The 23,598-nt window shown below is 38.6% G+C and overlaps 1 protein-coding gene across 1 annotated transcript in view; it reads right to left on the bottom strand.

The window, feature by feature from the left end:
- Positions 1–17,818, bottom strand: part of LANCL1 (LanC like 1) — a 41,462-nt gene extending 23,644 nt beyond the window's left edge. Inside the window, exons 1-3 of the mRNA XM_029225666.1 lie at positions 17,787–17,818; positions 17,378–17,474; positions 13,865–13,982 (exon numbers count right to left, since the gene is read on the bottom strand). Coding sequence (XP_029081499.1) covers positions 13,865–13,982; positions 17,378–17,458 — 199 coding nt within the window. The 5' untranslated portion in view covers positions 17,459–17,474; positions 17,787–17,818. The remainder of the gene's footprint in view (positions 1–13,864; positions 13,983–17,377; positions 17,475–17,786) is intronic.
- Between the last annotated feature and the right edge of the window lie 5,780 nt (positions 17,819–23,598).

The following is a 23,598-nucleotide window of genomic DNA, read 5'->3' as shown; positions in this document are numbered from 1 at the left end:
ATCTTTATTTATAAAATGAAAATAGCAGTAGCTACTCCACAGTTACTGTAAATCATTCTGATCAGTACAATAGTCCCTAGCACATAGTAACTACTCAATAAATGTCCAAACCCCATTAGACTGTGAATCTCCATGAGTGTTGAATGAGTCACTTTGTCTCATCACTGATGCCTGATCTAAAGGGACAGAAAGTACAGAGGGAACCATATTCTTCCTCTTCCCATTTTCTGCCTCTCTCCTCCCTCACTGGCTCCTCAGACTGGGGAGAATTAGCAAAGTGTTCCCTATATATGTACCATGTTGAGCTTTCTGGGAGTCTTCCCACATCACGTGCTCTCTCTTCTCAATCATGTTTCTCATGTCATAATCCATTCTTTGGCTGTCCAGATGTTCTTTGAGTCTAGGGAGGTAAATTCAAATCGGGTGCAAGAAGGAAGCCCACTTTATGTCCAGGTCTAAACAGCATGCTCTTTATTCAGCTTTACCAGGTGTAAAGTGAATATTACGAGCCCTGTCTCATTTCTGAGTTCATGCTCGATTGCATCAGAGGTTGAAGGGAAAGAGATGTGACTGACTCTTTTACATCCTAAAAGACATGAAATGAGTTGGATTCCCACCCTTTCCCCATTCCACCTAGTTATGTTTGTTATTGTTTTTAGTTTGCTTAGATGGTAGCTAGAGTAGTAACAGGAGGCTACTCTCCATTCATTCATTCATTTGTTCATTCAACAAATATTTATTAAGCACCAACTATGGACCTGGCATTGTATTAACTGCTGAAGTTAATGGAATGAAAATGACAAGACGGGCCTCAGCCTCCTGGTGCTGTCCGTAAAAATCAAATGCTTAGATGTCTTCTTTCTTTACCTCTTCCTACTTCTTCTGATCTGTCTACAAACGTTCTCATCCTGCTCTGTGCTTCACCCAAGCACACTGGTGATATCGAAACCCTCCAGCTGTTTCAAGCTTGTGTCTCAGCCATTTAAGATTACTGACAGCACAGTGATATCAGCACCATATAAAGTGCAGGCACAAAGAAAGCAGGCGACATTCTTGGTGCATTCATCTGTCTAGCAGTCACTGTGAAGAGCTCTAATAGACCCGGTGTAGATCCATGCCACTGATGGCCTTCTGTTTGTCCTAACAGTTTAGTGCTTCTCATAAAGGTGAAGGACACTTGGTCAGGGCTCAAATTAGACAATGAAATGCTGGCTCTGATGAAGAGCTACTTATAAGAATATCAAATTGCAAAGAAAAGACACCTGGCCAGTGCAGTTCCTTTCAAACAAGTCTGGTATCTGCAGAAACTAAGACCCACATGCTAAAGCTGTAGCTCAGAGGCTATACATTTGGCAGATCAGAGGAACAGCATCTTGAAACACTTTAATAACTTGCATTTAGAGCGTGAGTTAATATTACTCTAGGGATTATGCTGCATATCCTCTTATTTAAAATGTTATCTAATACTTGAAAAGAGGAAATGTATGCCAATCTTAGCCTCATTAACTTTGTGAGTTGGTTATAGAAGATTGGGTCATGTCTTCTAGAACTAAAGCCCCTAGAGTCCTGTGTATATTTTTTAAGTGTGAGCTGATCATCATTTCTCTTGGGAATTATCATAGTTAAGAGTGGGAAAAAATGCAATTAAATGAGGGCTAGCACTTTCCCTCATTCTCTCTTAAAGATACTAGTGAGATCAGCCATCCCTTGGGTTTACTTAACTTTCCTACTTTGTTATCTGTGAGGGAAGCGATCTTTCCTACTAAATGCTTACTTCAAACACGAGAATACTTCATCTGCTCGTTTAATCCTTTATAACAGCAATTCCTCAACAGTGTTTCATGTTTTCCATTTTATAAAGCACTTTAAAATCTTCTCCACCCTAGAACAGATATACTTCAAACAAAACCCAGGTGGCAGGGGGCGTCATGCTCTCTGGTGAGTCCCCAGAGATCCCTGGACACCACCTACCATCACTTAATAGCTGGCCTTTAGATTTGATCTTAAGGGGCTTCCATGCCTGCTATTTTTCTACACTGTCTGCTATATGCACAGGCATAAAGAAGCAAATGGCTTCCCTTAGCCCCCAAACTGGGATCACGCAGCAAAGAATTCTTGAAAATCTACCAAGATAGGATTAAGGCTAAAAAAGAACAACTCAATGCTTACTGCTGGTGTATGTCATACATCAATACCATGATGCACTGCACTTCAGTGTATTAAATTTTATAAAGGAGGACTTCGGTGAAAAGAACTGAGGCTGTTTATTTCAAATATCGCTTATAAACAGTTGCAAGAGCTACTGATTGCTTTCAGACTAGGGGTAATATTTTACTCAAGAGGATCCTCAACATGCCTTTTCAAATACAAGCGATTATGAGGAAAAGCTTCTGTTTTGGCCGAGTTAATTTTCTATCCTGAAACCACACTGAATATATTAAATCAGGATTAGGAAGGGGAAAAACACATTCTATGGAACAATGCTGGAGATTACACTTTTCTAGCTGCCAATGCCCATAAATCTTTCTAGGGTTTCCTCTATGTCCAGTTCCAAACAACTTTTTCCTGTAGACATTTTAATAGTAATTACTGTTGCCTGTCTAACAAGCTATGTTTCCCTCTAGCTTTCCAAATCCCTGTCATGTCTGAGCAGGGCTTATTCTAATATTTTTTCCTAAAACACTTAAAATTGACTAGTCATTAGCCATTTCTAAAAAGTTTGTATATCATGAGCATCATCATGTAGGTATCACTCAAATTATTCCATCTTACAGCTTATGTGTAGATCTTCTTCACTTACAAAATGCATGGAGTAAACCATAATGTAGGAGTGGAAAGTAACACACATACACACACACACTCACACTCTCATGGGGTAAAGAGCAGGGCTCTAAAGCCAGGCTTGCTGCCTTGAATCTTATCTTTGGCACTTACTAGCTGTGTAACCTTGAGCAAGGTACTCAGCTTCACTTTACTTCAGACATCTCATCTGTGAAATCAGGATGTGAACAGTATCCACACCACAGAGTTGTTTTGAGATTTAGATGTGTTACTTAATGCAAAGCACTTACATCAGTGCCTGGCATCAACATTAATTGCTGGCATACATGCACACACCCCCTGGCTCCCATCATTCAAATGTCAATCCTATTAACATTTTATTAACAAGAATCATGTTTTAATCTTTACTCCTGTCTTTCCACAGTCAAATGATGACAACACTGCATACTGATGATCCCCATTCCTTTAGGAACCAAAATTCATTCAATCAATGTATTTTATTATTAAAGTACTGAATTCTTGTTTTTTGAACATTATAGTAATAATTTGTTAACTCTCAGTTACTAACTGAAAAATTGATTATTCATGACACTTCATTCCTGAATAAGTAACAAAGAGGATTTATGGTAATAACTGCTTCATTTGCCAATACGAGACAGCTGTGGGGTTTTAAAAATTCTTCCCTCCTTTCTTTCCTAAGGGTCTCAAGGCATTTTACCTCTCTGCTGTGAATAAAAATAAAGGTAAAAGCCAAGAATACAGCTTATAAAACTGCACTATGACAACCCACATGTATAAATAAATATGCAGGCTTTGGAGAAGATGATGTCTGAATCCTATTAAAAGCTTATGTGAACCACTCTCATCACTCTATTATATCCTCTGGTTCATTTAAAAATAAAAGCCAACATTATTTCAGCTGTAAAATAGTTTGTGAAATGAATGTTAATTTTCTAAAGCAATGATTTGCTTCTTTTAAATTTCAACTTAAACTTGTATGTATCACCCTTACCAATAAAGCATTATATTGTTTTCTAAAGCACATACAACACACAAAGGTGCTCTAGCACACATTCCAATAAGGACCCTGTCACTAATTATCTCAATTTTTTATGGAAAACAAACAGAAAATGGGAAAAAATGACATGAGTCCAGTTTTTCAGTTTGAAGTACATATGTAACATTAAAAACATCTGGGTGCTTCCTCTCTTCAGTAAAACTCTTTCAAGATCAAGTGAGTAACTGAGAAAAATCTAGGCATAGCATGAATGAGGTATGATGTAGTTGGGCAGCCTAGCTGTGTAGTTTTCTTTAGAGTCATAAACTGGAAACACAGATGCATTATTATGGGGTGTACTATGGATTGATAAATGTTTCAAACGCATTAAGGACTTTGAACTACACTCCTGCAGCCTGTGGAACAAAAAACACATTCACAGAAACACAGACAAGATGACAAGGCAGAGGGCTATGTACCAGATGAAGGAACAAGATAAAACCCCAGAAAAACAACTAAATGAAGTGGAGACAGGCAACGTTCCAGAAAAAGAATTCAGAATAATGATAGTGAAGATGATCTAGGACCTCAGAAAAAGAGTGGAGGCAAAGATTGAGAAGATGCAAGAAATGTGTAACAAAGACCAAGAAGAATTAAAGAACAAACAAACAGAGATGAACAATACAATAACTGAAATGAAAAATACACTAGAAGGGGGCTTCCCTGGTGGCTCAGTGGTTGAGAGTCCACCTGCTGATGCAGGGGACACGGGTTCGTGCCCCGGTCCGGGAAGATCGCACATGCCGCGGAGCAGCTGGGCCCATGAGCCATGGCTGCTGAGCCTGCGCGTCCGGAGCCTGTGCTCCGCAACGGGAGAGGCCACAACAGTGAGAGGCCCGCGTACTGAAAAAAAAAAAAAATACACAAGAAGGAATCAATAGCAGAATAACTGAGGCAGAAGAACGGAAAACTGACCTGGAAGACAAAATAGCGGAATTCACTGCTGCAGAAGAGAATAAAGAAAAAAGGATGAAAAGAAATGAAGACAGCCTAAGAGACCTCTGGGACAACATTAAACACAACAACATTCACATTGTAGGGGTCCCAGAAGGAGAAGAGAGAGAGAAAGGACCAGAGAAAATATGTGAAGAGATTATAGTCGAAAACTTCCCCAACATGGGAAAGGAAATAGCCACCCAAGTCCAGGAAGCACAGCGAGTACCATACAGGATAAACCCAAGGAGAAAAATGCTGAGACACATAGTAATCAAATTGGCAAAAATTAAAGACAAAGAAATATTATTGAAAGCAGCAAGGGAAAAATGAAAGATAACATACAAGGGAACTCCCATGAGGTTAACAGCTGCTTTCTTAGCAGAAACTCTACAAGCCAGAAGGGAGTGACATGATATACTTAAAGTGATGAAAGGGAAGACCTTACAACCAAGATTACTCTACCTGGCAAGGATCTCATTCAGATTATATGGAGAAATCAAAGTTTTACAGACAAGCGAAAGCTAAGAGAATTCAGCACCATCAAACCAGCTCTACAACAAATGCTAAAGGAACTTCTCTAAGTGGGAAACACAAGAGAAGAGAAGGATCTACAAAAACAAACCCAAAACAATTAAGAAAATGGTCACAGGAACATACATATCATTACCTTAAATGTGAACGGATTAAATGCTCCAACCAAAAGACACAGGTTTCCTGAATGGATACAAAAACAAGACCCATATATATGCTGTCTCCAAGAGACCCACTTCAGACCTAGCAACACACACAGACTGAAAGTGAGGGGATGGAAAAACATATTCCATGCAAATGGAAATCAAAAGAAAGCTGGAGTAGCTATACTCATATCAGAAAAAATAGACTTTAAAGAATGTTACAAGAGACAAGGAAGGACACTACATAATGATCAAGGGATCAATCCAAGAAGATGATATAACAATTATAAATATATATGCATAGAACACAGGAGCACCTCAACACATAAGGCAACTGCTAACAGCTCTAAAAGAGGAAATCAACAGTAACACAATAATAGTGGGGGACTTTAACACCTCACTTACACCAATGGACAGATCATCCAAAATGACAGTAAATAAGGAAACAGAAGCTTTAAATACACAATAGACCAGATAGATTTAATTGATATTTATAGGATATTCCATCCACAAACAGCAGATTACACTTCCTTCTCAAGTGTGCAAGGGAACGTTCTCCAGGATAGATCACATCTTGGGTCACAAATCAAGCCTCGGTAAATTTAAGCAAATTGAAATCATATTAAGCATCTTTTCTGACCACAATGCTTTGAGACTAGAAATGAATTACAAGGAAAAAAATGTAAAAAATACAAACACATGGAGGCTAAACAATACGTTACTAAACAACCAAGAGATCACTGGAGAAATCAAAGAGGAAATCAAAAAATACCTAGGGACGAATGACAGTGAAAACACGATGATCCAATACCTATGAGATGCAGCAAAAGCAGTTCTAAGAGGGTAGTTTATAGCTATAAAAGCCTACGTCAAGAAACAAGAAAAATCTCAAGTAAACAATCTAACCTTACACCTAAAGGAACTAGAGAAAGAACAACAAACAAAACACAAAGTTAGCAGAAGGAAAGAAATAATAAAGAACAGAGCAGAAATAAATGAAATAGAAACAAAGAAAACAATAGCAAAGCTCAATAAAACTAAAAGCTGGTTCTTTGAGAAGATAAACAAAGTCGATAAACCATCAGCCAGACTCATCAAGAAAAAGAGGGAGAGGACTCAAATCAATAAAATTAGAAATGAAAAAGGAGAAGTAACAACTGACCCTGCAGAAATACAAAGGATCATGAGAGACTACTACAAGCAACTCTCTATGCCAATAAAATGGACAAATTGTAAGAAATGGACAAATTTTTAGAAAGGTATAACCTTCCAAAACTGAACCAGGAAGAAACAGAAAATATGAACAGACCAATCACAAGTACTGAAATTGAAACTTTGATTAAAAATCTTCCAACAAACAAAAGCCCAGGACCAGATGGCTTCACAGGCGAATTCTATCAAACATTTAGAGAAGAGCTAACACCCATCCTTCTCAAACTCTTACAAAAAATTGCACAGGAAGGAACACTCCCAAACTCATTCTATGAGGCCACCATCACCCTGATACAAAAACCAGACAAAGATACTACACAAAAAGAAAATTACAGACCAATATCACTGATGAATATAGACGCAAAAATCCTCAACAAAATACTAGCAAACAGAATCCAACAACACATTAAAAGGATCATACAGGGCTTCCCTGGTGGCGCAGTGGTTGAGAGTCTGCCTGCCAATGCAGGGGATACAGGTTCGTGCCCCGGTCCGGGAAGATCCCACATGCTGCGGAGCGGCTAGGCACGTGAGCCATGGCCACTGAGCCTACGTGTCCGCAGCCTGTGCTCTGCAACAGGAAGGGCCACAACAGTGAGAGACCCACGTACCCACCCCCCCCCCAAAAAAAAATGATCATACACCATGATCAAGTGGGATTTGTTCCAGGGATGCAAGGATTCTTCAAAATACACAAATCAATCAACGTGATACACCATATTAAGAAACTGAAGAATAAAAACCATATGATCATCTCAAAAGATGCAGAAAAAGCTTCTGACAAAATTCAACACCCATTTATGATAAAAACTCTCCAGAAAGTGGGCATAGAGGGAACCTACCTCAACATAATAAAGGCCATATACAACAAACCCACAGCAAACATTCTCAGTGGTGAAAAACTGAAAGCATTTCCTGTAAGATCAGGAACGAGACAAGGATGTCCACTCTCACCACTATTATTCAACATAGTTTTGGAAGTCCTAGCCACAGCAATCAGAGAAGAAAAAGAAATAAAAGGAATGCAAATTGGAAAAGAAGAAGTAAAACTGTCACTGTTTGCAGATGACATGATACTGTACATACAGAATCGTAAAAGTGCCACCAGAAAACTACTAGAGCTAATCAATGAATTTGGTAAAGTTGCAGGATACAAAAGTAATGCACAGAAATCTCTTGCATTCCTATACACTAATGATGAAAATTCTGAAAGAGAAATTAAGGAAACACTCCCATTTACCACTGCAACGAAAAGAATAAAATACCTAGGAAAAACCTACCTGGGGAGACAAAAGACCTGTATGCAGAAAACTATAAGACACTGATGAAAGAAATTAAAGATGATACCAACAGATGGAGAGATATACCATGTTCTTGGATTGGAAAGATCAATATTGTGAAAATGACTATACTACCCAAAGCAATCTACAGATTCAATGCAATCCCTATCAAATTACCAATGGCATTTTTTACGGAACTAGAACAAATCATCGTAAAATTTGTATGGAGACACAAAAGACCCTGAATAGCCAAGGTGGCCTTAAGGGAAAAAAACGGAGCTGTAGGAATCAGACTCCCTGACTTCAGACTATACTACAAAGCTACAGTAATCAAGACAATATGGTACTGGCACAAAAACAGAAACATAGATCAATGGAACAAGATAGAAAGCCCAGAGATAAACCCACGCACCTATGGTCAACTAATCTATGACAAAGGAGGCAAAGATATACAATGGAGGAAAGACAGTCTCTTTCATAAGTGGTGCTGGGAAAACTGGACAGCTACATGTAAAAGAATGAAATTAGAACACTCCCTAACACCATACACAAAAATAAACTCAAAATGGATTCAAGACCTAAATGTAAGACTGAACACTATAAAACTCTTAGAGGAAAACATAGGAAGAACACTCTTTGACATAAATCACAGCAAGATCTTTTTTGATCCACCTCCTAGAGTAATGGAAATAAAAACAAAAATAAACAAATGGGACCTAATGAAACTTAAAAGCTTTTGCACAGCAAAGGAAACCATAAACAAGATGAAAAGACAACACTCAGAATGGGAGCAAGTATTTGCAAATGAATCAACAGACAAAGGATTAATTTCCAAAATATATAAACAGCTCATGCAGCTCAATATTAAAGTAACAAATAACCCAATCCAAAAATGGGCAGAAGATCTAAATAGACATTTCTCCAAAGAAGACATACAGATGGCCAAGAAGCACATGAAAAGCTGCTCAACATCACTAATTATTAGAGAAATGCAAATCAAAACTACAGTGAGGTATCACCTCACTCCAGTTAGAATGGGCATCATCAGAAAATCTAAAAACAACAAATGCTGGAGTGGGTGTGGAGAAAAGGGAACCTTCTTGCACTGTTGGTGGGAATGTAAATTGATACAGCCACTATGGAGAACAGTATGGAGGTTCCTTAAAAAACTAAAAATAGAATTATCATATGATCCAGCAATCCCACTACTGGGCATATACCCAGAGAAAACCATAATTCAAAAAGACACATGCACCCTAATGTTCATTGCAGCACTATTTACAATAGCCATGGAAGCAACCTAAATGCCCATCGACAGACGAATGGATAAAGAAGTTGTCGTACATATATACAATGGAGTATTACTCAGCCATAAAAAGGAACAAAACTGAGTCATTTGTTGAGTCGTGGATGGACCTAGAGACTGTCATACAGAGTGACGTTAAGTCAGAAAGGGAAAAACAAATGTCGTATATTAACGCATGTATGTAGAAACTAGAAAAGTGGTACAGATGAGCCCCTTTGCAGGGCAGAAGTTGAGACACAGATGTAGAGAGCAAACGTATGGACACCAAGGGGGGAAAACCACGGTGGGGTGGGGATGGGTGTGCTGAATTGGGCGATTGGGATTGACATGTATACACTGATGTGTATAAAATTGATGACTAATAAGAACCTGCAGTATAAAAAAGCAAACAAAAAAAAACTAATACTAAACTTTCTTTGGGTTATTTGTATGGAAATATGTTAATATAAATGTTTCAGATATTATATGAAATTTCTAAAAGTCTTATATGATTTTATGTCATAATTCTAGTTATTACTTAAAATGTATATCTCAGAAAAAACTAAAAACAAAAAACAAATTAAGGACTTTATACCCTGAAAGAAGCAAACAAGACTTGAGAGGAAGCAGAAAGGGGAGGCAGAGAGCTGTTTAATCAAGCTGAGAAAACAATAATGTTTCCCAGTATCAAATTTAGAACCTGTTGTAGCCCCTTTCTAAATTGAAATTACGCTTGGCTCTTCAAAAATTATTTATGATTTGGCATTTCTATAACACTTCCTTTCTATGGCAGGCTTTATGAAAAGACTATTACTTACTGCAATAAGCAAATGAACTTAAAAAGGAATAAGTTTTCAGTCAAAATCAAATATCAGTTTCCCTGGAAATATAGAGCAGGCATAATATTGCTTAGCAAATTTCAAATATTTATAGACATTGGTAAATTTATCCTTATAAAAATTTCCCCGAAGTGGGCAGAAGCTAGAGATCCTTTGGCAGACGAAAAAATTGTGTGTTGCTGACTAAATACTCTGTGCAAACAGAGGAACAGAAAAGGATCATTTTTTTTTGTTATACAGGACTTATAGCAGAGATTGCTAGGTCTTACCCCCAAATCCATGTTCCTCTTTCCTTTAGTAACAGAACCTCAGGTAACAGACTACATTCACCATCCTTTCTTGCTAAAGGGTATGAATATGTGACTATGCTCCAGCCAATGCAAAGAAAGTAGAATTGAAATGCTGAGTGGGACTTCCAGGAAGTCTTTTTAAAGGGAAGAAATGCATTCATCTTTGCCTCTTTTTACTCCCTGCAGCCTTGAAAGGCCGATGTAATGGCTGTATATAGTTGCTATTTGGCCGAGGGTTAGAAGCTAGTGGCTGAGGGATGATGTAGCAGAAAGAAAGGAGCCTGGGTTCCTTTTGACATCCTGAGGCCATCATAGCAGCCCTGGACCCCCTCCCTCTGGCTTTCTTTTACATTAGAGAAAAAAAAAAAAAACTTCTATCTTATTTAAGTCACTGCAATTTTGATTATTTTGGGTATATGCAGCTGAACCCAATCCTATTCCAAAACCAAGCCTATCTGAATCAGCACAAATATCAGACCGTACTTCCATTGGGGAATGAAACTTAACAAAATAAGATGGTAATTTAAGGTTCTAGTTTTAACAATCATGTAGTTTCTCAAATAAACTATGTGTTGTATGCAAAAGCTTTCATTGCATACTGACAACAAATGCTTAATAAACATGAATGCTGAAGAAGAAAATAAAGTTTTAAAGGATTTCTACAATTAGTATTTCCCAAAGTAATATTATTTTGGACAAGTTAATAACAAGAGCAAATAATAAGTTAATATTTATAGAAATATGACCCTAAATTTGGTGAACAAAGTTAAAAATATATAATACCCTTTTCCTCAAAACTATTACTTTTTGAAAGATAATGAAGGGACTTCCCTGGTGGCGCAGAGGTTAAGGATCCGCCTACCAATGCAGGGGACACGGGTTCGAGCCCTAGTCCGGGAAGATCCCACATGCCACGGAGAAACTAAGCCCGTGTGCCACAACTACTGAGACTGTGTGCCACAACTGCTGAAGCCTGTGGGCCTGAAGCCTGTGCTCCGCAACAAGAGAAGCCACTGCAACGAGAAGCCCACACACTACAACAAAGAGTAGCACCTGCTCGCCGCAACCAGAGAAAGCCCAGGCGCAGCAATGAAGACCCAATGCAGCCAAAAATAATTAATTAATTAATTAAAAAAAAAAAAAAAGAAAGATAATGAGGCACAAAAAGTAACATACAAAGTCACACATAATTATGTAAACACTGCTTTGAGACATAACACCAAGTATTTTTATTGTGTTAAGATGTTTGTGAATGTATTTTTGGTAACAGCAGTTATGAATAGATGATTCTTGATAAGATATAATGGGAGGAAAAGGTATTATGATTTTCTGCGGTTGAATCAGCTTTAGTTTCTCATGCAACTCAGAGTTTTATGCTATTCAGATGGAACACTGCACAGGAAAGCATTTTACTTATCAAAACACTGGAGGAGACTCCATTTTACATGGGAACAATGGCTTTTTAACAGTGCTTGATGGAGAGACATTAGGAACCTTGCCTTGAAAGCCATTAGCAAATTTATCTAGAAAATTTTATGCTACGTCATGAACTAACCAGCAACTGAAGACATCCTAAACTAGTGTGCCAGTCGCCCCTATGAGCTGCTTTCAGGAGACAGCAATGAATATCACAGATACTGAAGCATAAAAAGTTGAAGGACATGGGCAATTCAAAGAAAATGATGCCAAAAACTCCATAGTGCCAAAAAAATTTAAACAAACTTGCATTTTACTTTGGAGTAACATTTTTTCTTTCTATTTCCAAGTAAATTTTAACTTTGTTTCTCAACTAGCCCTGCCAATAGAGGAGCTTTTCCTTACACTGCCAAACTATCAATTCAAACTTGAAATCGATCACCACTTCTTTTTCTCCTAAAGCAAGGTACCTTATAATATATAATAAATAATATAAGCTCACCTGAAGCAGGTGAGTTAGAGATTTAAGTCATTCTTTTTTTTTTTTTTTTTTTTTTTGGTGGTACGCGGGCCTCTCACTGTTGTGGCCTCTCCCGTCGCGGAGCACAGGCTCCGGACATGCAGGCTCAGCGGCCATGGCTCACGGGCGCAGCCACTCTGCGGCATGTGGGATCTTCCCGGACCGGGGCACGAACCCGTGTCCCCTGCATCGGCAGGCGGACTCTCAACCACTGCGCCACCAGGGAAGCTCAAGTCATTCTTTTAACAATCAGTTATGGAATTAAATCTAGCCATCTGTCTCAGTTGTCCTGTTTTGTTCAAATCCTCATAATTTAAAATAAAGAAGAGTAATGCTCATTAATGAGATTCATCTACCAATTACTGAGCAATTGGAAACAGCAGCTACTCAATAAATGACAGCTGTTGCTATAATGTCTCTTGAAGCAAAATACTTTCATTTTATTCTCACCTTAACATTTCTTGTGTTAAGCTTCTAAAATCTACAAAAATCATAAAACTGAACTATAAAAGGGAGGGTCCTTTTATTTTTTATTCCTTTTATTTTATAAAATACTGACCGTAAACGTCCCTGAGAGATTATCATTTTACTGATTTTATCTGCCTTCCCCATCCTCGTAAGAAATCACTTGCCATAACTGAGAGGATTGCTAAGAGACTGCTATTAGTAAATTCCTCTCAGAAAAGCTCTCAAAGTATGCTCTAAAGATGACCATCTACATCAAGACCACTGAGGCTTGCAAACTGCAGATTCCTGGCCTGTTCAAGACTACCGAAGCAGAATCTTGCTGTGAAGCCCAGGAACCTGCATGTTTATGATAAGCATCATTGCCTTAAAATCAAATCCAAACTCCTTAAGCTGAAAACCTATTCCTCCTTGTCTGCTTTTCAGAGTAACTGGGAAACACTAAGTCTCTAAATTGTGCTTTCTTCAAGACTAGAAAGCTGTCTATCTCTCTGTATTAGTAAGCTAGCTGCAGTTATTCAACTTTCCTTCTTTGGTTTCTCACGCTCTCACTTTTTTGACATTTATGTACTATTTCCTCCCAAACTTTCTCAACCCCTCAATGACCAGTAAAACAGTGAATGTACACCAGCCAGCAACAACTATACTGGAGGATTAGTTCACGGAATCTATACTCTACCCTGAGTTCCTGTATGGATCCCTGTTATGTGGTAACGTAAAAAAAAAAAAAAGACAATTCTGGACATGTTTTATTTTCCATGGGCAAATTCCTCTGTTTCATGCACTGCATTTTGGGAATCTTCCCAACTCTTCCCACTGAAATTCCATCTCTGAATTAACTATGTAATGCTGAACATCAATTTTTCTCCCAAGTATGGCAGCCATCCAAATTTGTGTCAGGCGTGAATTACAGGAATATATGCTTACCCTGCCCTAAATTCTGAGCACTGTTAAAGATCCAGAAGATGCCCAGGTTAGGCTGAGAGCACAGCATTCTCCCCAGAAGCAATTACTCCTATGCAGATGCAGGAAGCATTTAAGGGTGCAGCATTCAGCCAGACAGCTCTCCTCTACCACGCTTATGCCAGTTCACAGTCAGCACTTCATACCTGCCCAGCCAGTGTAAACAGTGCTATCCCGAGGGTCTGCTGACTTTAGGCCTCTCTCCATTTGCTGAAGAAGCTCTCGAATCTTATTGTTCAGGCGTTGTGAGAACTCAGTAGTCAGCTGTAGGTATTAAAGGGAAAACAAATATCAAAAAATATGGGGCACTGGGTGTCCTGGACTAAAATAGGAGGGTACTTCATTTCCACTTAAGCTACATTTTATTTGCCTAAGAGAACTGGACAATTACTTTATTCTTAAACAAGAACAAATTAACAAAACTTAAAAGTACTACTGTGTTTTCTTACTCAAGTTGGGAAATATTTTTGATGTAACTTAAATGTTTTACATAAAATTTTTAGTTAAATACTAAAAAAGGCTGCCAATGATAAACTGGATCATAGTAATTTCCACCTACTAAGAATCATCTATTATTTAAACCAATATTTTTATTATAATAAAAGTCATTTTTTTAAACTAAGCACAAATCAGAAAATGTTTGCTGTTTTCAAGCCACTGGAGTTTTAGTATTCAAGCAGCAGCAATGTTAATCCCCTAAAGAAACATTCTAATTGCTTCTGTTATTTGAAAAATGAAGATAAACATTTATAAAAAATCCATTTATTAAAAATGTATAAACATTTTTAAAAAATTGTAGAAGTAGCATAAGAAAAGCAAAAAAACCTCACAGATATCAGGAGCCTTCAGCAGAGTGGAAAGAACATCAGACTAAGTATCAAAAACCCATGCCCAGCACAGTGCCCAGAAGGCTTGGGGCCTCATAAATACTGCTCAGTGAATGAGCCCGGCTACATCCTTATCCACTATTAGCTGAGTGACCATGCTCAACCCATAACTCCTTTATGCTTCAGTTGCCTCTGTAAAGTCAGGATAATAATACCTGTCCCACCAATTTCAAAAGGTGCATTGAGGATCAAATGAGATTGTGTCTCTCATGTCGTTTGCATCCAGGGATGTAAATGTTGATAGTTTTACTATTTTAAGCAGTCCAATGGTCTATAAAATGTAATAATTTGGATATAGGTTGAAAGCACACTGAGGCTGGGGTGTGGGGTTAGTGACATCCATATAAAGGCCCACAGATGTGGCACAAACGGTGAGGCATACCGAATAATTATGTTATTTGTTCTAAAAGTAACTGAAAAGTATTTTGAAAGTTCTGTAGACACTGAATCATGAAGTGTCTTAAAAGAGCATTTTAATGTATCTTTCAATATTTTTAGGAATCTGCTGTGATTCCCAGACTTGGATTTCACAAAGCAGTAAAACTGTGAAACGATGTTGGGGAACATTACAAGGATACAAGACATTTCATCACACAAGGACTGTAAAAACAAACCTAACCTATTTACTCCCTGTTAGCATCATAACCTCATTTTTTAAAAAAGGGCATTTAAAAACTGAAAAAAGTAGAAAAAGTGGTATCAGAATTATTAATAATAATAAAAGATATTAAGGTTTACTGATACTCTGAAGAGTATCTCTGATAAGGTAAATCAGAAGATTAACCATATCTGGGTTATTTATTCTAAGCACCACTATGATCCATTATTTCACTATCTGAAGAAGAAACCAGTGTTTGATGGACACACTCCCTTTATTTAACAATGTCTGCCAAGGGGTTAAGATTTCAACAAGCCTTAAAAATACATTTTGTACGGTAAAATATACTTCAGTATTGATATAAAAGGTCTATAAATCTCAACTAGATAGAAGAGTGCATCTACATAAGAACATGTCATATTCTGTTCATAGATCATGGATAATTTATCATCTTGCCTGGCCTTACTGTAAGCAACCAAGAATGATGAGAATGCCTCAGCCTCAAGAAGGGAAGTCACTTTCTATTTGGCACAGAATTGCATTTAAGAAAAGTGAGCTGCCTAAGAATACTGATTGCTTGTAGCAGACCACAAAATTATTCAAACCTAGGAATAATTTGAAGAGTGTATAAAAACGCTTTTTTCTGATAGATGCCAGGAAATAGAGCAGTTCCTTATTGAAATATTTGCATTAACAAATTAAGGAGGACAGATCTTCAGGGTCCAATCCTTGATGTTCAACATTAAACAATTTTAAAACTGGTAGGTTAATTTCTTTCTGGGATGGGTCCAAAAACCATGTGTTAGGCAATAAATTACACTATTATTTTGGGGCCAGAATTCAAATTTGTGAACATTTTTTTTCTCCGTTAGAAACAGAGTTAAATTTATAAAAAGCATTTACTTTATAAACAGCCTAAATAGTGAGATACATTTTATTGAAGGCTGCTGTCATTAGGATCCATCCTCAAGTGTTCTCTTTGCCAAGTAAGCATGAAGCAGCAGGTCTTCCTCCAACAAGACAAGACAAATGCTTCAGCTTCAGGATCTGCAGAGCTGGGCAGAATGCAAGTCCAAATAGCCAAAAGGAAGCCATCTGACTTCAAGGTAATGATTACAGGCTTTGTTTAGGGAGTTCATTTCTGCTCTTAAAAGAATCAGATTGATTCTAGCTCCATATACATTTCGGCAGCCTTCTATCTTACAGCTCTTCTCCATCTCTTTCATTCCTCCTACCTGCATTACTCACCCAAGTTAATTTATAAATGACAAGTATTTTAAGGAAAGAACCAACAGAATCACTGAAAGTTCACTTGGCAGATATGAAATCTCTAAGGCCCTTACATCACATGCAAAATGCTTTTCATATGGCTGATAAGCTTAGAAGAAATAAACTGGTAAAATTTAAAAAAAATGTGTGCACATTTAAAGATATCACTCTTCCAACCTAACTCACTCTTAGGATTTCTCAACTAGGTATTCTTAAAAAGAACTGTATTCCCTCTTAACAACTATATGCAGAGGCGTGAGAAAACACAGGCTTCTGGTATCTCACATCCAGGTTCTCTTTCTTACACTGACTTGTGAGATGCTCACCAGTTAAACTGACCAGTTTTATGTATTTATTTTCCAGTTGTGGGGATGTCCTGGGAAGAGTGGAAATGATACAAAGATTTCAGGGACTATGTCCCAAATCTCTCTTAGCACTTTCAGTTTAAAGATGTCTTCACCACATTCTGGTTTACTCTCGTCCTTACCCTGTCCATACGCCTGTTCAATCATAAAACAGTAACACGGCACCCATGAAATGCCATCAGGATTTCTCACCTCTCTTTAAAAAACAAACCAAAAGTGATCAAAAAATTCAAGATTACACAGAAAATTGCAGAGCCGCGAATTTTTATAATTTAGATATCAATGTTTGAGGCTGTTTCAATTATTAATTATTGTTGATAATATTAACAGTGACTCCTTACAGAAGTTCAACATTTTAGAGCTCAAATTGTATATTTTCACATATACTTTATATATTTAAAATATATTTTGTATGTTTATAGTGAAACTCTATTATATTTTTTAAAAAAGGATGCTCATCCCTTTCTTTCAGGCAAAACTGAACTTTCCAAACACTCGGGGCTGGAGGTAGGGGTGCAGGCAGATATTTCCCAAACTCACCCTCCCAGCAGAATCAAAGTAGCCTTCGGCCAGGGATTTGTTATAATCGGCATAAGGATTCGGGAAGGCCCTTTGCGCCATGATGCCAGAAACGAGCCTGCAGAACAGGGGAAAAAGAAAATCTACGTTGAGATACGGGCCTCGGCCGAGTTGCAAAGGCGGCGGCCAGCGCCCCGGGAACACCTTCCTTCCAGTTCCCGGACCACTGCTTGGTCCTGGCGGTCCGAGCGGACCCCGGGCCCACCGCGGCCCAGCCGCTAGGGCGTGGCACCTCCGCAAGAAGGCTGCCAGGGCCCCGAACCCACAGCGAAGAATGCGACCCGTTTCGCACCCCACGTTCGCACTCTCGAGATTCAAAGTAACTACCAGCCCAGGGTCCCTAAGCCCTGCACGGTCTCGGGCCACTCACCCCGCAGCCTCCGGACAAAAACAGAAGGGACGCTTTCATGGCCCACTTCCTGCCAGCTGGACCAATCAGAGCCTTCGCCACTCCGGAGGCCCGCCCCCTTCTCATTTTCACTTGTTAAAGAGACAAGTGTGGTTTCCAAAGGATGATACAGGGTGATGTAATTCTTGGAGGGCTGGAGTGGGGACATATCTTAGAATAATGTGCAGCTGTACCCAATATTTCCTACCTTTCTTCTCTTTAAAATTTTTTTTTAAAACAGTTAAGTAAACTAATATTAGTCCAGATGATTCATAAGAATTCAATTCAATTTTTTTTTTTTTTAATCTGGAGGAGAAAAAATGACTGCTTTGAGATCTGAATATATTCATAGTCCTACCGCTAGAACTGAATAAAATTGGGGAGGATTATGTTTCTCCAGAGACTTGTCAAACTTTTTCTTTCATTTCTTAAAAAACAAACAAACGAAACAAAACACCACCACTACCATCAGCAACAACAGTGACAAAAATCTTTGAAGATAATTCATGATAATTTAACCTCAAAGGCTCTCGGTGGATGTGAGTGGCCAAGGGCAAGGTATCAAATAGCAATTGCCAAAACTTTAAGGAAAATAACATGAAAACACAAATCACAGCTCTTAAGAACTTTAAGCTCCTCCTTAGTCTAAATTAGACGGTAATACTGTATACCCAAGCCCTTTAAAAAGATAACAATGTCCAATAGAGCAGGATAACCAAAGCAATCAATTTCAATGTTTAACAGTCTCTAGTATTTGAAAAATTTTGCTTTCATTTAAATTTAAATCCCACCTGGTACACATTAGTCCCATTCTGTTGCTCACAGAATTTTGAAGTTCTGTTAAATGGTCTGAAAGAGTCACGTTCTCTTTTCTTTCCTTCTCTCTTGTTTCAAGGAAGGACCCTAGCCCCAAACCTCTTGTTGAAGCTCAATCCCTACCCCACCCCCACCTTGGCCCAAGCTTGTCCCTCTGTGGCTGCCATTCCAAAGTCTACTTCTGACCCTGCTCTGGCTCAATTTGTTCTTCTGAAGTGCTGCCCTCTTAGGATACTTTTTAGCTCCTTCACCAAATTCATGAAGGTTTAGTGGAAGCCCTCAGTGCATCTTAAGTTGGACACCCTTCCTATTTTAATAGATGGGTATATGGAGGAGAAACTCATAAGAGAGAAAAGGATAAGGAGTGAGAGGCATTTTTAATTATTTTTCTTTAATTATTAAAGGCTTATTATCAGTTTATCCTATTCACAATCTTTGAGCAATTAAAATCAGAGTGATACTGGAAGGGATGCTTTTTTGTTGTGGAAGCTGTCCTGTGTGTGTTTAGCAGCATCCCTGGCTCCTGCCCACTAGATGCCAGTAGCACCTTGCCCCCCTAAGTGGTGACAACTAAAAATGTTTCCATACATTGCCAAATACCAGATATCCCTGGGAGGACAGAGGGACAAAATTGACTCTGGTTGTGAACCACTGAGATACGTGGAAGACCATATTCTATCTCAATTTTTCCCTTAATTCCCATTTCCCACCCATTCCTCTCCTCCAGGAGGCAAACACCACAGTATGTATGGTTTACATAATCTTTGGAAAATATGTCGTGGGTTGTGTAGGTATGCTTTTTTTTTTTTTGCGGTACGCGGGCCTCTCACTGCTGTGGCCTCTCCGGCCGCGGAGCACAGGCTCCGGACGCGCAGGCCCAGCGGCCACGGCTCACGGGCCCAGCCGCTCGGCGGCATGCGGGATCCTCCCGGACCGGGGCACGAACCCGTGTCCCCTGCATCGGCAGGCGGATTCTCAACCACTGTGCCACCAGGGAAGCCCGGGTATGCATTTTTAATAAGTGGAGTAGTGCTATAAATAACTTGTGTTTTATATCTATTTGTGTTGCTCTATGTACACTTGGTTGTTTTAGATAATTGCATACTTAATATTTGCATAGTATGTCTCCACTCATTTTACTTATCCTTTCCCCCAAGGATGGGCATTGTTTCTAACTTCCACATCACAAATAATACAGTCAGGAATATCCAAGTGCATGTTCTAAGAAGGATCTGGATGTGACTGTATCTGAGATATATACCAGAAGTAGATTGCTGGATCACAGAACATCCTCATACTTAATTTCCCCAGTACTGTTAGATTGCTTTCCAGAACTACTAGACAAGTGTATATTCTCTCCAATAGTACCTAATAGTTTCTGTCATTCCCATGTCCTCTCCAATACTTGATATTATCTAGTGTTCTATTTTTTGCAATTCTAATGGACAACATGGAATCTCATTGATTGTTAAACTTTAAGTATTTTTGTAGCTAACAGTGTTGAGTTTTTCTTCATATACTCATTAGACATCTGACCTTTCCCTAAGATTTACCTACTATTATCTTTTACCCATTTTTCTTTTGGGATTGTATTATTTTCTTGTTGATTTGTAGCAGTTTTTTGTTTTGTTTTTGTTTTTTTTGAGGGAGAGGATGTTCTAGCTATCAATCTCCTTTGGCTTTAGATGTTGTACATATCTTCTCATCTGTTAACTTTTTCTAAGGTAACCCTCGTTGAACCACAATTCTTCATTTTGATGAAGGAAAACCCATCCAATTTTAACATTGCAATTTATGGATTTAGCTTCATGTTCAAAAAGTCTTTATCCATTCCTAGGCTGCAAAGATGACTTACATTTTGTTTTATTAGCTTTTTACTTTTTATGTTTAGGTCTTTGTCTGGAGTTCGCTTATGAATATAGTATAAGGCATGGATCCACACTTATTTTGGAAGGGTATAGAGTTGTTTTGAAAGTTCAGATATGGTCAAAGCATGACAAGTCCTCTGTTTGTTAATCAGAAAAACCCAAAGATTTGAAAGACTGGAAATCATATAAAATTCATTTCTTTCGTTCATTTTGTTTTGTTTTGTTTTAGAAGCAACCCAAAGAATTTCTCCTTGGTTCTGACTCAGAAGAAAAGTGATTGACACTGACATACTTGTATTAGCCTTCTAGGGCAGCCATAACAAAGTACCACCAGATTGGGTGGCTTAAACAACAGAAATTATTGTCTCACAATTCTGAGGTTGGAAATCCAAGATAAGGTGCCGGCAGTCTTGATCTCTTCTGAAGCCTCTCTCCTTTGCTTGCACGTGGTTGTCTTCTTCTGTATCCTAACACAGTCTTCTCTTTGTATGTGTCTGCTACCTAATCTCTTCTTATGAGGATACCAGTCATATTGGATTAGGGCCTACCCTACTGACCTCATTTCACTGTAATTAGCTCCTTGAAAAACCTACATCTTCAAATTTAGCCATGTGCTGAGGTACTGGGAGTTGGGTTTCAACAAATGAATTTTTGGGGACACAGTGCAGCCCATAATAGTGCTTGTGTTTTCATGTATGGCTGTGGTGTCTGCACACGTTTGTGGCTAACATAGGTTTGATTGTTGATTATGTTTCAAGGACCATTACACTTTTGATAAATTTAGAATTTTTTTGAAAAGCATTCTAATGTTCTTTCTCTTAATTTGTGAATCTGTTTTGTGTGAACTCTTAGGAAACAGTCATTGTATTATTGCCTTTAAAAAAGAATACCTCTAGAAATCTGGGAAGGTTTATATTAAACTGAGAAAACATGTACCATCTGTGAGCTCCTTAGTTCTCTTCTAAGACCTTAATTTCAAAATGTTATAATGTGTATTAGGATGAAGGCTAAGTTACAGTTATAAAGAGGCTCAAAAACACAATCACTGACATAAATAGAAATTTATTTTTCTCTTACTCAAACATAACTTTGCTCCATGCAGCCATTTATGATCACAGGTTACTTCCATCTTGTTGTTTTTCCCTCCAGAGTGCACTATCCTCATCTGCAAGATCCATGCTGGTCCTAGGCATGTTTCTTCCAGCTTGTGGGAAGGTCAGGAAAATACAGAGAAGTACACATCTGATGCCTTCAACCTCAGAGCAGGAAGTGGAATCCATCACTTCCCACATTATTCCATTGGTAAGAATCCAGCACGTGGCCACCTCCAGCTGCCTGGGAGGCTGTGGAATGAAGTGCCCAGCTATAATGAAAGAAAGGGAAGACTCACTGTGGTGGACAGTTACTGGTCTCTAATGCAGAGTGGAAGCTCTAGTAACTGATACTGTGTCTCGCATCAAAGGGGCAACATGCTTAAATTTCTGTGGTGTTCCCTTTTCCTCTGACCTCCTAGCAACCACATCATCTCTGTTTCCTCCTGCATATTCCCTTGAACTTTCTGGGTCATTGACTTATGGTAGAAGATAGATTGTAAGACTCCATATTCTTTCTTTTTTCTAGAAAATTCTCCTCTCTCAAAACAAAAGAAAATGAAATGCATGCGCAAAATCAGGCATATGGCTATGACTTTTTTCCACTTTTCTCTTAAGTATTACATCTTTGTGGAGAGTACCCTATTTCCGTTTCAGCTCAAAGAAGTATAAAGCAAGCATTATCTAAGTTTGAGTTTAATATCGCCACGCTATTGTTTTAACATCCATCTGGGGCTGTGTAATATTGAAGCAATTTTCTATTTCATTTACAGTACAGAATTCATGGATTGACAGGAGCTATTGCCAGTGGAGGAAACAAGAACCTAAACAGATGTACACCACATGCACTATGGTACGGTTTTAATTTCCCAGAGAGAGTATTTCCTAAGGTACTGGTAACATTTCCTCCCTCCCTTGTCAGGACTGTTATTAGTATGCTGACAGATTCCTTTCTCTAAATGTACCTGCTGGGTGAGAGCCTCTATTATGTGAGACAGGTGCACTGGCGTTTTCTTGGGATATTAAGGACTGTGAGTACAGAAAGTTGGTAAAAAGTGTACAAACATTTAAACTGTCTTTTCCTCTCTACACTTAACATTTGGGAAGGGATCTCGATCAACAGTGTTAGTCTATGTCTTTACCAGCAAAATAAAACAGAGGCTTCGCCCTTTATTGCTGAACATATGTACCTGTACTAGTTGTTAAAATTATGCAGCTCCCCATTTCTCTATATGCTTTAGATGCATAATGAAGGTTGCAATGGAAAGTGTAGCTAAGCAGAGCAACCTTCTCAGGACAATGAATCATTAATCAGGCGGATTACGTTTGCTTCCTTCACCACTCAACCATACAGAACCCACCCATGGAATGAGATGATTTATTATCAGAGCCTTGCAAAATGTTTTCCCATTTCAAGGTGTTCTTTTGGCATATCTGGCAGTCCTATTTCCTGGTAGGGGGAAGTAACCAACAGAGAGACATTCTGGCCCATATAGTCCTTCTTTTAAGCTTCACAATTGCCTCACAGCAGGTATTTTTCAATCATTAAAAGAGAAACTTTAAAATTTCCTGACTTGCCTGGTAGCCACGTTATTTGTACTTCGTTTTTCCTTTCTATTTGCCATAAGAGGAGAGAGTTCAAATGGATCGGGGAGTAACTACATGAGTAGATTAGTTTATAACCTAGAGTCTGTCATACAGAGTGAAGTAAGTCAGAAAGAGAAAGATACCGTATATTAACGCATATATGTAGAATCTAGAAAAATGGTACAGATGCACCTATTTGCAGGGCAGGAATAGAAACACAGACATAGAGAACGGACCGTGTGGACACGGGCGGGGGAAGGGGAGGGCGGGATGAATTGGGAGATTAGGTTTGACATAAATACACTACCATGTGTAAAATGGATAGCTAGTGGGAACCTGCTGGATAGCACAGGGAGCTCAGCTCGGTGCTCTGTGATGACCTAGATGGGTGGGCGGGGAGGATGGGAGGAGGAGGGAGGTCCAAGAGGGAGG

Source organism: Monodon monoceros, unplaced genomic scaffold, assembly GCF_005190385.1.
Source record: "Monodon monoceros isolate NGI ecotype Baffin Bay Population unplaced genomic scaffold, NGI_Narwhal_1 Super_Scaffold_16, whole genome shotgun sequence".
Classification (NCBI taxonomy): Eukaryota; Metazoa; Chordata; class Mammalia; order Artiodactyla; family Monodontidae; genus Monodon; species Monodon monoceros.
Note: the sequence above shows the minus strand (reverse complement) of the source record. Positions and strands in the feature narration are given on the sequence as shown.